The 12,083-nt window shown below is 44.2% G+C and overlaps 1 protein-coding gene across 12 annotated transcripts in view; it reads left to right on the top strand.

Moving 5' to 3' along the window:
• tmc5 (transmembrane channel like 5) overlaps positions 1-12,083 on the top strand; it is a 107,745-nt gene that overhangs the window by 69,094 nt on the left and 26,568 nt on the right. For all 12 annotated transcript variants that reach the window (XM_051933937.1, XM_051933936.1, XM_051933938.1 and 9 more), the window contains exons 16-18: positions 10,686-10,761; positions 10,858-10,991; positions 11,108-11,278. In XM_051933937.1, the coding sequence (XP_051789897.1) occupies positions 10,686-10,761; positions 10,858-10,991; positions 11,108-11,278 (381 nt within the window). The remainder of the gene's footprint in view (positions 1-10,685; positions 10,762-10,857; positions 10,992-11,107; positions 11,279-12,083) is intronic.

Raw genomic sequence — 12,083 nt, 5'->3', positions numbered from 1 at the left:
CGGGCTGCAGACTCCATGCAGCTCCCCCTAGTGGCCATCCGAGCCCTCAGCCAGGCTGTGGAGGACTCCATCTCCCATGGAGCCATGCGCCAGGTTGGGGAATCATCGTCCGCCATGGAGGCTGCCACCAAGCGTCCCGGGGGAGGTATTGAAGTGTCCATGGCTGCTCCCCCGGAACAGATACAGTAGGGGCGTCCCTGCCAGGCATGGGACCCGGCTGTCCTTTACAATAGTTATGACCGAGATGAGCTGACAAATGAGGACAATTCTGAGATGATGCCAGAGGATGGTGGATAATGTGCCCAGGTGCTTTTATTAAAAAAACAGTCAAAGCAAAACCAAAAAAAGTGTCCATTGTACAGTGTTCTAAAAACCCTAACCCTAATGTAGAATAATAGAAGAGAATAAAAATACCAGCTAATTAATTGTGAGCAGTTGTTGTCACTGATTATGAATCTGGTTGACGCAAAAACGTGAAGCCACAGTGGGGCCCCAGGACTGACTTTGAGAACCCCTGACATGTAATTAAAGGTATTTTAAAATTAATCATAAAGAACTCAGGCAGCCAGTATGATGAAACTAAAGCTCATGATGTGACATTACACGACTTTTTGTCGGGTGTATATCAGATTTGCTGATCGCAGTCCCTGCACCGCATCAAATTACATGAGCAATAATCAAAGCCCATCTCACATTTACTGACCGCCAATCATCCAGCCCCCTTTTCTGACAGTCAGTAGCGCGCTGCATGGTGTAGTTGGTGCTTTAACATTTACGTATTTGGCTGATGCCTTTATCCAAGGCGATTAATGATGATTTATGATACAACTGGTTCCATTTCTTTTGGTTTGCCAATTGGAGCCTAGGCAGGTGAGGTGACCTGCTCACACAGGGTCACACCGGGCCAGTAGTGGGATTAGAAGCCACAGCCCCTTTATTTATTCATTTATTTTTTATTCTCTTATGGTATGTAAAATGCGAGACACCAGACTGACGCTTCCCTTCTGTTTGTGAGGTCCACGGCCCCCATGCAGCCTGACGGAGCCGACGTTGTGTTGTGTGAAGGTTTAATTGCTGTGGTGTGTTCAGCCGCGGTCTCGTCCCTTCTTTTCTTTTTTCCATTCCGCTTTAGTAAATAAAACACGAGACATCAGACAGACGGGTGTCTCCTCTGTTTCTGAGGTTTAAACCCCACGTGCTTCTTATTCCTCGTCTCCACACTCTATGTGTTGTATTGCCGGCTGGATGCTCATTGGCTCCTGACTTCTGTGTACAAAAGGCCGACCCCTCTGGACAAAACCTGTTTGATTTTATTCTAGCCAGTCGCAGACTAGGGGGTCTCAGTCGTTGGGTAAGTCACATTAGATGACCAGCTTCATGGCAGCATGCTGCAGACTGCCTCCCACTGACGAAGATTATATAGACTAGGGGGCTGTGCCCCCTGCTCGCTTCGCTTGCCCACCTCCGGGTTTGGTTAACCAGACATACAATTTAAAGAGATTGTTATTTTCATGGGAATTGTTACATACTCTTTTGATTCAATGTTGCATTGCTTCTCCATGATCATAAATATACACCTGACCAAATTGTGGTTTCTTTGATATTAAACTTCTCGTTGCTTTAATTGTTGCGGGACCACAGATTCTCATAGCGTATGGTCCATTATTGTGTAAATCTATGTTTTGAGCATTGAATGATGCGATCGCGAAAACTTTACTGTTGACTCGGATATTTTGCCTGTAATGTTTGTGGATTTCACTCTCACAAAATAACAAATCTTTGAATTCTCATGGATACGCCTCTTCATTGGGAGGCAACACTACTTTACCCTGATGGCAACACGAATTAGACGATCTACAAGTCTGCGACTTAAACTTTAATGCCTTACTATATCTACATACTTCTGACATATCACCTATGTCCATATATTTGATCTCTTTTTGCTGTTCCGTTGTTTCACCGAGTGTAATTTACGTTTGTTTGTGCTAATGCCTCACAGACAGACTTCAGTATGTGCATCTCGGGAACTGCAGATCTGACATTGTGGTCAGCAACACAGGAGCGCCACAGGGGACTGTACTTTCTCTGTTCCTGTTCAGCCGATATACATCGGACTTCCAATACAACTCGGAGTCCTGACACGTGCAAAAGTTCACTGACGACACTGCTATTGTGGGCTGCATCAGGAGTGGGCAGGAGGAGGAGTATAGGAACCTAATCAAGGACTTTGTTAAATGGTGCGACTCAAACCACCTACACCTGAACACCAGCAAAACCAAGGAGCTGGTGGTGGATTTTAGGAGGACCAGGCCCCTCATGGACCCCGTGATCATCAGAGGTGACTGTGTGCAGAGGGTGCAGACCTATAAATACCTGGAAGTGCAGCTGGATGATAAACTGGACTGGACTGCCAATACTGATGCTCTGTGCAAGAGAGGACAGAGCCGACTATACTTCCTTAGAAGGCTGGCGTCCTTCAACATCTGCAATAAAATGCTGCAGATGTTCTATCAGACGGTTGTGGCGAGCGCCTTCTTCTACGCGGTGGTGTGCTGGGGAGGCAGCATAAAGAAGAGGGAAGCCTCACGCCTGGACAAACTGGTGAGGAAGGCAGGCTCTATTGTAGGCACGGAGCTGGACAGTTTGACATCCGTGGCAGAGCGACGGGCGCTGAGCAGACTCCTGTCAATAATCTATCTATCTATCTATCTATCTATCTATCTATCTATCTATCTATCTATCTATCTATCTATCTATCTATCTATCTATCTATCTATCTATTTAATGCGATCTTTATCTTCTTTTTTTTTTGATACTTTCAAATTTTAGTACTTTCATATTCTTTAACTTGCTCTTCATGTGTATCGCACCCACGTTTATTTTGAGGCTTTCGAATCCCACTGTTTTCATAATCTTGCGGCAACGTTTTTGAACATCTTTATGAAGTCTTTTATTTCTGACCCCGATTGGACCTACATGGTTTTCAATTCCACTTGGTCCGGGCTGATTATTACTTTCCTTCTTGGCTGATTATTACTTTCCTTCTTTTCTGAATTTGCACATACTGTAGATTATTATTGTTCTTTTGTGCATTCTTTTCTCTCCAACGCTTTTGTGTCTTTTCGCTTAGTCGTTGACGTGCCATCTTGAACGTATAAAATTTTTAAGAGCTGGGAGCACATGAATTGTGTCTGCCAAAAGCATTCCAACAACTGCGAGGTTAGATGTCCGTGATCTTGCTTTAAATTGTTTGTAAGTAGGGCGTGACGTGCAAAAGTCACCGTCTCACGGGTCTCTCATCCAAAGGTTGCAAAGTCTACTCTCGTGGGACGTCAAAGTGTCTTTCCGAGAAGATCACGTCTCGACCCAAGATTTTTTTATTATAATCAAGAGATGTGAAAGCAACGACTGAAGATGGCTGGAAAAGTCCTCTAATGTGATAAAGGCTGACCGGATATGCTCAGACTTTCTTTTCTCGTTGCTCATTTCAGCCGGGTTACATCATTGTTGAGTATTACTGTAATCCAGATGTCCAAAGTCAGAAGTGTGTTTTAACCTCTCTGTGTTTTGCTCTGATATGAGAGATGATGTGATGTCTCTCAAATGAAAGGTCGATACAATGTGATTTGTGTTTAATGTCTGATATCTATAATGACTCCTTGCTTCTTCACTTCTGGTCTTATTTGTAAAGCCAGCTGTTAGTCTGTGTTTTTGTGGCTGGCACACTAAATCTTTAGCTCATTTACTGTTGATTGCGTTTCATATTTGCAGACCTTATCGTGTTACATATTTGTGGAGTTAAGTCACGGCAAATTCTTGCAAAATTTAAACAGCAGAGCCCAGAGGTCAGCTTAAACATTCCCACCCAACACTTGGTTTTGTTCTGAGCTGCCATCATTATAGTGTTGAAATATTAGAAGAGCAGTTCCAGTGGGGTGAGAGGGTGGGGAGACTTAGTCAACACGGTTGGAATGAGGGACTGTCAGAACATGGCATTGAGGGACTGACATCTGCATCTATCTGTCTATCTGTCCAATCCTCCAATAAGCCATGATGGGCCAAGAGCCTCACAGGCTGTAGGGAAAATGAGGGGATATGCAACTACCTGTGAGACCACCCAATTTCAAACATCTCCATCAGGGTTTCACTGTCAGGTGAACAAACAGGGTGAGGTTCACAAAATAAATCTCACCACAAGGCAGGTCTGACACCAGGAAAACTGGAGGCTTCAGGCCTGACTAGGCCTCAGAATGGAGGTCAGGCTTTTAAATTCAAAACAACAGCAAAGAGTTTTAAAAAAAAACCTCAGAAGGCGAACTGTGAAATCTCCGGCCGGAGACAAGACAAGTCCACAAATAACCTTTATAAACAAATGATCGAAAATAACAAAATACTCAAAGCTATTCAACGAGGAGGTAAAAGGATTTGCCTACAGCACAATCTCACAGCAAACAATACAAATCCAGAAATCAAAAACCATAGACAGAAGCAAAAATTCAGGAAATCCAGCAAGGGAGAGAAACAAAATGCTAACCACCTCACCAAACGGCAGATTAAGTTCAAATGAACCACACTGGTCTTCAGTTCCCAGCAGCCTTTATAGGGCTGGAGACGGAGCCTTAACTATGATGGACAGGTGGCCCTGCCTCTTGGGGATCCACCCACAAAAATTCATGGAGTATGACAGAATATATTTTCTCACAAATAGAAACTGAATAAACAAAATAAATGAAAAATGAGATTAAACACACGATTAGACAAATAGTTAAAACACATAACAATATTATAAAAAAAAAAATCAATGAGCGATAAGAGCACAAAGAAGACAAAAAGAAGAACTTCCAACCTGAGCCATGGAAGGAACCCCGGCTTGACCATCAGGAAACCAGATGTGTTCCACAAACCTTGGACGCTCATCCCTCCTCTCCGTTGTTGATGTGTGGGAGATTTTTGAGATTTCCAGCCACTGTCAGCACAAATGAGAGTTTTCATCAACTGTGGCTGAGGATGCACACCCAGTTGGTGTCCCAGTTCATGAAACATCAGTGCCATCTGCCGGGGCTATCTGTTGTTTTAGAGTTTGTTGTGGTGTGAAATTTTGCACATAAGTTGATAAATATTTTGTATGTCTTTATTTGTATGTTTAAGTACCCCCCCACCCCCTTTTAGGTCTGAGTCTCTTTGTAATTTTACGACAGGGTTGAGGGAAGCGCCTCAAACCAGTTTGGCCAGTGATTCTCTGCAGGTCTCGCTCAGTCAACCCCCACAGGAAAGCCAGACTGCCTAGCTGGCAAACATCAGTTCAACAAATGTTTTTTTGGGGGAGCAGGTGTGAAAGTTATTGTGTGCCCCATTGGTCTAAAGTTGCCTGAAGCCATTAAGTACCGTGACGCCCTATTGGCTGTAGGGTTTGGACATTTGCTTGCTTTACCCCTCCCTCTCTCTCTCTCATACCAAATGTGACGATGCGGGTTCGCTCCATGCTCCTATGCAGCTTCAGGGAGCTCTTGAACCCGACACCGTCAGTAATGTTACCGATGAGCTCGGCAGTGAGGCATAATGATGGAGCAAGGGAATGGTGTAATAGTGCAAAGTGCTTCTATTAAAATCAACAAAACAAGTGTCCAAATAAATAAAGTGCAGTGCCTCAAAAAGTCATTAAATAAACAATCCATAAAACAGGTGCAGAGTGGAGGTTAAAAAATCCAATAAATAGAAAAACAACAATCCATTAAAATGAGGTTAAAACAAAGCTGGAAGCAGACCCTTTAAAATCCAAAACCCGGTGTCTTCCTTTATCTTCACCCATACAGGCTTCTCAACAGGAGAGTCGCCCTCTCAGCAGCTGACCTTACTACTGTCTGGTTGCCTTCCGTTCCCTGGCTCCATACGGCTACCTTACCGGACCGAGACTTGGGTTCCTCAACGGCCAGGTCGCTCACGCTGAGGCTCACCTTCCCAAAACTCCACGACTCCCGCTGCCATCTCGGCCTTACGCAGCCAGCCGTCCTTCATCCCCGGTCACTCCAGCTCCTTGTTCGCTCAGCTGGAGCGACCGCTTCCTTCTGCCCCACCGAGTGTTGGCCAAACACCACTGCTAGGGCTCACTGTCCTGCTGCCTGCCTGCGAGCACACACTTGTTCTCGCTCTCGCGCTCACACCGGTTCTCTCTCCATACTGCTTCCTGCAACCTCCGTCTCTTTTCTTCCATCCATCCATTTTCCATCCCGCTGAATCCGAACACAGGGTCACGGGGGTCTGCTGGAGCCAATCCCAGCCAACACAGGGTACAAGGCAGGAACCAATCCCGGGCAGGGTGCCAACCCACTGCAGGACACACACAAACACACCCACACACTAGGGACAATTTAGAATTGCCAATCCACCTAACCAGCATGTCTTTGGACTGTGGGAGGAAACCGGAGCGCCCGGAGGAAACCCACGCAGACACGGGGAGAACATGCAAACTCCACGCAGGGAGGACTTGGGAAGCGAACCCAGGTCCCCAGGTCTCCCAACTGCGAGGCAGCAGCGCCACCGTGCCGCCCATCTCTTTTCTTTCTCTTCCTTTTTCTTCTCTTTTTTTTTTTTGACCCCCACTAGCCGCCTCGTGCTACTCTTTATAACGGGGACGTGATTCACCTGTGGCAATCAGCGGCTCCCGGGAACAATTACGAATGTGGACCGCTTCTCACCTGTGCACACCCACATCACAAATTCCCCAGGACCCGCTTCAGCCACACAACCACACCCCCTCGCTAAGCCACAAGTGCGGTGATTATTTATTTAAAACTGGCCTTCCTGATGGGAGCTGTGGACCCGCAACACCACACCAACTGATGAAGGAGCATCTCACACACCATGGACTGAAAAAGACCACATTGAGAAGCACAACTTGGCAGCCATATTTCAAAGCATTTCAAAGTGAACTTTATTGTCATCTCAACCATATGCAAGTATACAGAGAGACGAAATTGCGAAGCTCAGGGTCCACAGTGTAACAACATGACATGCAAATAATAAATTCAAAATAGAATTAAAATTTAAAATTAAAAACCAAGCAAGAGAAGACATTGTGCAAAGACAAGACAAAGAAGTAGCAGCCATATTGACATGTAGTTAGCAATATGAACATTAATGCAATGTATGGTATTTGCAATCTGGATACATAAATATAGTCAATAGATATGTAAGATAATAAATAAAATTATTAGTAATAGTTGTTTAAGACATGTGTAGACAATGACAGGTCAGAATGTTTCACAGCAGAAGGATATCAAGAGTGTCCAAATCCTTAAAGGTCAGTATGAGATGTTCAGTTCTTCTCTACCTACACACTCGTCTTTACAGGTCAGTGGCTCACATGTATAAAAGTTCTGTTTTTCGAGGTGGTTGAGGCCGTGTGGAAGATCCCGGGGGGCAGCCTGGTGTTAAGGAGTCTGACAGCTTCGGGGTAAAAACTCTCCTGCAGCCTGGCAGATCTGCTTTGATGCTGCAGTACCTTCTCTTGACAAGTCCACGTGAGGGGTGTAAGGTGTCCCGCACAATGCTGCAGGCCTTGCGGACACTGTGTTTGTTAAATATCTCCTGTAGTGAAGGAAGAGGCACCCCAATAAGGTTCTCTGCTGTCTTCACTATCCTTTGCAGGCGCTTGCGGTCGGATATGTTGCAGTTGCCATACCAGACAGTGATGCAGCTGGTCAGGACACTCTCAATGGTGCCTCTGTAGAACATGGTATGGCGAGGATGGAAGGGAGAAGACTTGCTCGCTTCAGCCGCCTCAGGAAGTGTGGTCTCTGCTGGGTTTTCTTGATTAGTGATGAGATGTTATGTGTCCGTGTAAGTTCCTCAGTTATGTGCACACCGAGGAACTTGGTACTCCTAACAGTCACCACATCTAAACCGTTGATGCTGAGTGGGATGTGGGCAGGATGTGATTTTCTGAAGTTCACCGTTATCTCTTTTGTCTTGTCGACATTGAGAGATACTTTGTTGTCTTCACATCATGCGGACAGCCGTTTCACCTCATCTCTGTATGCTGTTTCATCATCCCTGCTTATCAGTCCCAGCAACAACGACAACAACATTTATTTCTATAGCATATTTTCATACAAATAATGTAGCTCAAAGTGCTTTACATGATGAAGAAAGAGAAAAAAGACAAAGTAAGAATTAAAATAAGAGAACATTAATTAACATAGAATAAGAGTAAGGTCCAATGGCCAGGGAGGACAGAAAAAACAAAAAAAAAACTCCAGACAGCTGGAGAAAAAAAATAAAATCTGAAAGGGTCCGAGGCCACGAGACCCGAGGCCCCCTCTAGGCATTCCACCTAACATAAATGATCAGTCCTCATTGTATTCAGGGTTTTCATGAAAGGACTTGATGATGACGGTCATGTGGACTTCTGGCCTTTAATCCATCAATGTGGGAACATCACGGTGCTTTGATCAGGTGGTGGTGGCGCAGATCACCCCCAGAAAACCCCAGAAAACCGGAAAAAGAACAGAAGAGTAAGTAGGGCTTAGTACGGATTTTGGAGCCACCATGAATAGTAATGATAATTAATTGAATATCCAGAGCATCAGGATTAAATTAAAATGAAGTTATGAGAAAGCCATGTTAAAGTAATGTGTTTTTAGCAGTTTTTTAAAGTGCTCCACTGTATCAGCCTGGCGAAATCCTATTGGCAGGCAGTTCCAGATTTTAGGTGCCTAACAGCAGAAGGCCGCCCATCTCACCACTTCTTTTAAGTTTAGCTCTTGGAATTCTAAGCAGCACCATCGTATCATTCGCAGACTTGATGATGTGGTTGGTGTTGTGCGTGGCTGTGCAGTCGTGAGTCAGCAAGGTGAAGAGCAGTGGACTAAGCACACAGCCCTGCGGCGCTCCAGTGCTCAGTATGATGTTGCTGGAGATGAACTGACTGGGGCCTCTCTGTCAAGAAGTCCAGGATCCAATTGCAGCGGGTGGTGTTCAGGCCCAACCTGCTCAGTTTTACAACCAGCTTTGGAGGGATGATTGTGTTGAAGGCGGAGCTAAAGTCTACGAATAGCGTCCTGACATATCTATTTTTTTTTTATTGAGACGCGCATTGCGGCCTGTTCTGAAGAAAGCCGACCAAAAATGACAACTTAACGAGAGACATTTAAAGTAACTAACAAGTCTGTGTGCCGCCTGAAACACCACATCAGCATTTATCAGGTTGTACGGTTGCCAGTGTTCACTTGTATTTTGCTTATTGTTATTATTTATGAATATGATCAATAATCCATTATTTGAAGTGTAAGTTAACTCCTGCTTGTCTTTTACTACACCTAATTGACTGAGTTTATCTATATTACTAAAGGACAGTTTAATATATGCACGGACGGCGAACGCAGGACGCACCGAGGTGCATGCGCCAGAGCGCCTCAGCGCCCCAGAGTCAAACCCTGCGGCTTCCCAGAGTCGGTAGGTGGCGCCCAAACAACACAACCTGTACGAGACTGCATAGATGCGCCCAAACAACACAACCTGGAAACTAAACTTGCTCTAATCCACTGTGCCAGCAGTCAGTGTGGCATATTTGAATCACATGACGGTAATTCAGTATTAAAAGTAAGAGTTGTACCCAAGGACAAACCATGGACAAAGTAGGCATTTACCTATCTGAGCCTGTATTTGCACATGGACAACTTTATGTTGCCTTTTCAAGAGTTCGGCGTTCGTGTGACGTTAAAGTAAAGGTAAAAAAAAGTAAACTACTCCATACCAGGGAGAACTAATTCAAGGACAGCAAACCATCTTTACTCTAAATGTTGTTTATAAAGAGATATTTGATTAACTATTTTGGATTTACCATTTTATGAATGTTTTGTTTCCAATTTACTTCATTTAAACCTATCCACTCCAATATTGTTTTTATTTATAAGTGCAACAACTCAAAGACATTTTGGACTTAAATGATGTAACAATTCAAATTCAATTTTTGTTTTAATAAGTTGATTAATTTTAGTACAAATATATGGATTTAATTCAATGAAAACTTTACCAGGACGCTCCCACCCTCCATCATTTGTCATTCCTCCAAATATCGGAGGGAATAGAAACTGATTGCCATTCTTGCATTTGCAATTCTTTAGAGAATCAGGTGTTTACTGGTAGATGTAGAAGGGAAGGTGGGGAGAAGTTATATGGTACAATACCTTATGAACAGTGGTAAGTCTGTGAGATCTCTGGCATTCTGACAAAGGTTACACATTAATAATACAAAAAGGGGAAAGGAGAGTTATAGAGAGCTCCATCAAGACAAAACCGAGTCCTACTGTCCTTTCTCTAAGTTTGGGGACTTTTTCTCTGTCTCATCCCAGCTCTACATAACGTACCTGACAAGATGTGCAAAATATCTTCATGGAGATTTGAAGAAGATGGGAAAGGTTTTGGTTTGGGTGGTGTCTACCATAAGGAGCTGATGATGTGCTGGTGATGTGTCTGCTCCTCACCACACCTTGTACAAACAGCCCTTAAGGAGGACACCCTCCCTGCGGTGTCCTTCCAAGCTCATGGGGTCAGATTTATTAGTCCACAAGTCCTCTGAACCTGAGCATTTCTACAACTAGTGTAAGGATGATGAACAATATGGCTGGCAACCGACTGGATGGACAATGAATATATTGTGACAAGTGATGCTAATTTCTTTACAGGATTGGAATTTACTTCTCGCCTCTGTTGCCACTCATCCAGATCATCAAGCTCTTCCTGATGTTCTACGTGAAAAAGGTGAGCAGGAGGTCTCAAAGCGCCATCAACTTGTGCAGATTTGCCAGCTTCACCCTTTCATTACAAGTCCTTTATCTTTTCTGCTTCTCCCCACAGTTTAGTCTGATGCAGAACTGTCATCCACCCCAGCGGTCATGGCGTGCTGCCCAAATGATGACCATTTTCATCCTCATCCTTTTCTTCCCATCCTATGTTGGAGTGCTGATTACTATTGCAGTCATCTTTTGGAGGTTGGTTCAAAAGTCCCAGCTAACTGTCTTCTGTCTGAAAGTGTGGGGATTTATTCTTTATTTTGTTTTAGTTTTGACTTTACTGCTTAGCATCGCCACCTTCCTCTTCTTTCCAGGATTACGCCTTCCAGTAGCTGTGGGCCGTTCAGAGGGCTCAACGTTCCCTTTGATGTGATCGCTAACTGGATCGATTCGATCACACTGCCTGGGTCCCAGTGGGTTGTGTGGATCTACAACAACCTCATTCAGAGTGTCCTCTTCTTTTTTATCCTCACACTCCTTGTCTTGTAAGTACTGGCAGACGCATCGACTGTTGAGGTTTCTGGGTGAATCGCTTAGTCAATTCGATCGTCTCTGGCTGTCGCTGTTTTGTGGCGTGCAGTCACTTGATGAGTCAACTTGATGTTACATTCTTTGACTCATCTAATCTGATTCCACACTGCAGGGGCGAGGGGCTTATCCCAGCAGCACTGGGTGCAAAGCAGGAAACAGCACTGGACACTGAAGTCATCTTTAAAAATAGATGAATCTCAAAATTTTGGTAGTCTTTTCAAGTAGATGAATCTCATAAATTTGGTGTTTCACTGTTCGAATATGACACGTATAGGCTATTTTACAAAATATGTTGTAGCACCCCAAACCCAAGACACAACTTCACAGACACAAGTCCTAGTGTAATAAAAGGTTCACTTTTACAAAATACTTTGCACAAAGGCCTTAAATAAGGCATCAACCAACCAGAACACAATTCTTCTCTCATCTTTCATTTCCACACCACCCAGGTGAGTTTTTTGCCACTTCCACCCAACTCCCAACTAACCTGGATGAGGTCGAGCGGCTTCTTTTATGCCAGACTTGTTAGTACTTCTGGTGCTATGGCACAGCCTGATGGAAGCACTTCCAGGTCAACCAGAAGTCCCAAAAAGTACGCATTGTGAATCCCTTCAGCTCCCCACTGACAGCCCTCACAAGGTCCAGCATGCCCTGTGGACATCCTTGGGGGTTTGTTGTTTGTTTTTTATAATTATATATATATATATATATATCTACTGCTCAAAAAAATGAAAGGAAAACTTTTGAATGAGAGTATAG

Source organism: Erpetoichthys calabaricus, chromosome 11 (assembly GCF_900747795.2).
Source record: "Erpetoichthys calabaricus chromosome 11, fErpCal1.3, whole genome shotgun sequence".
NCBI lineage: Eukaryota > Metazoa > Chordata > Cladistia > Polypteriformes > Polypteridae > Erpetoichthys > Erpetoichthys calabaricus.
The sequence above is the reverse complement of the archived record's forward strand: the minus strand, read 5'-3'. Positions and strand labels throughout refer to the sequence as shown.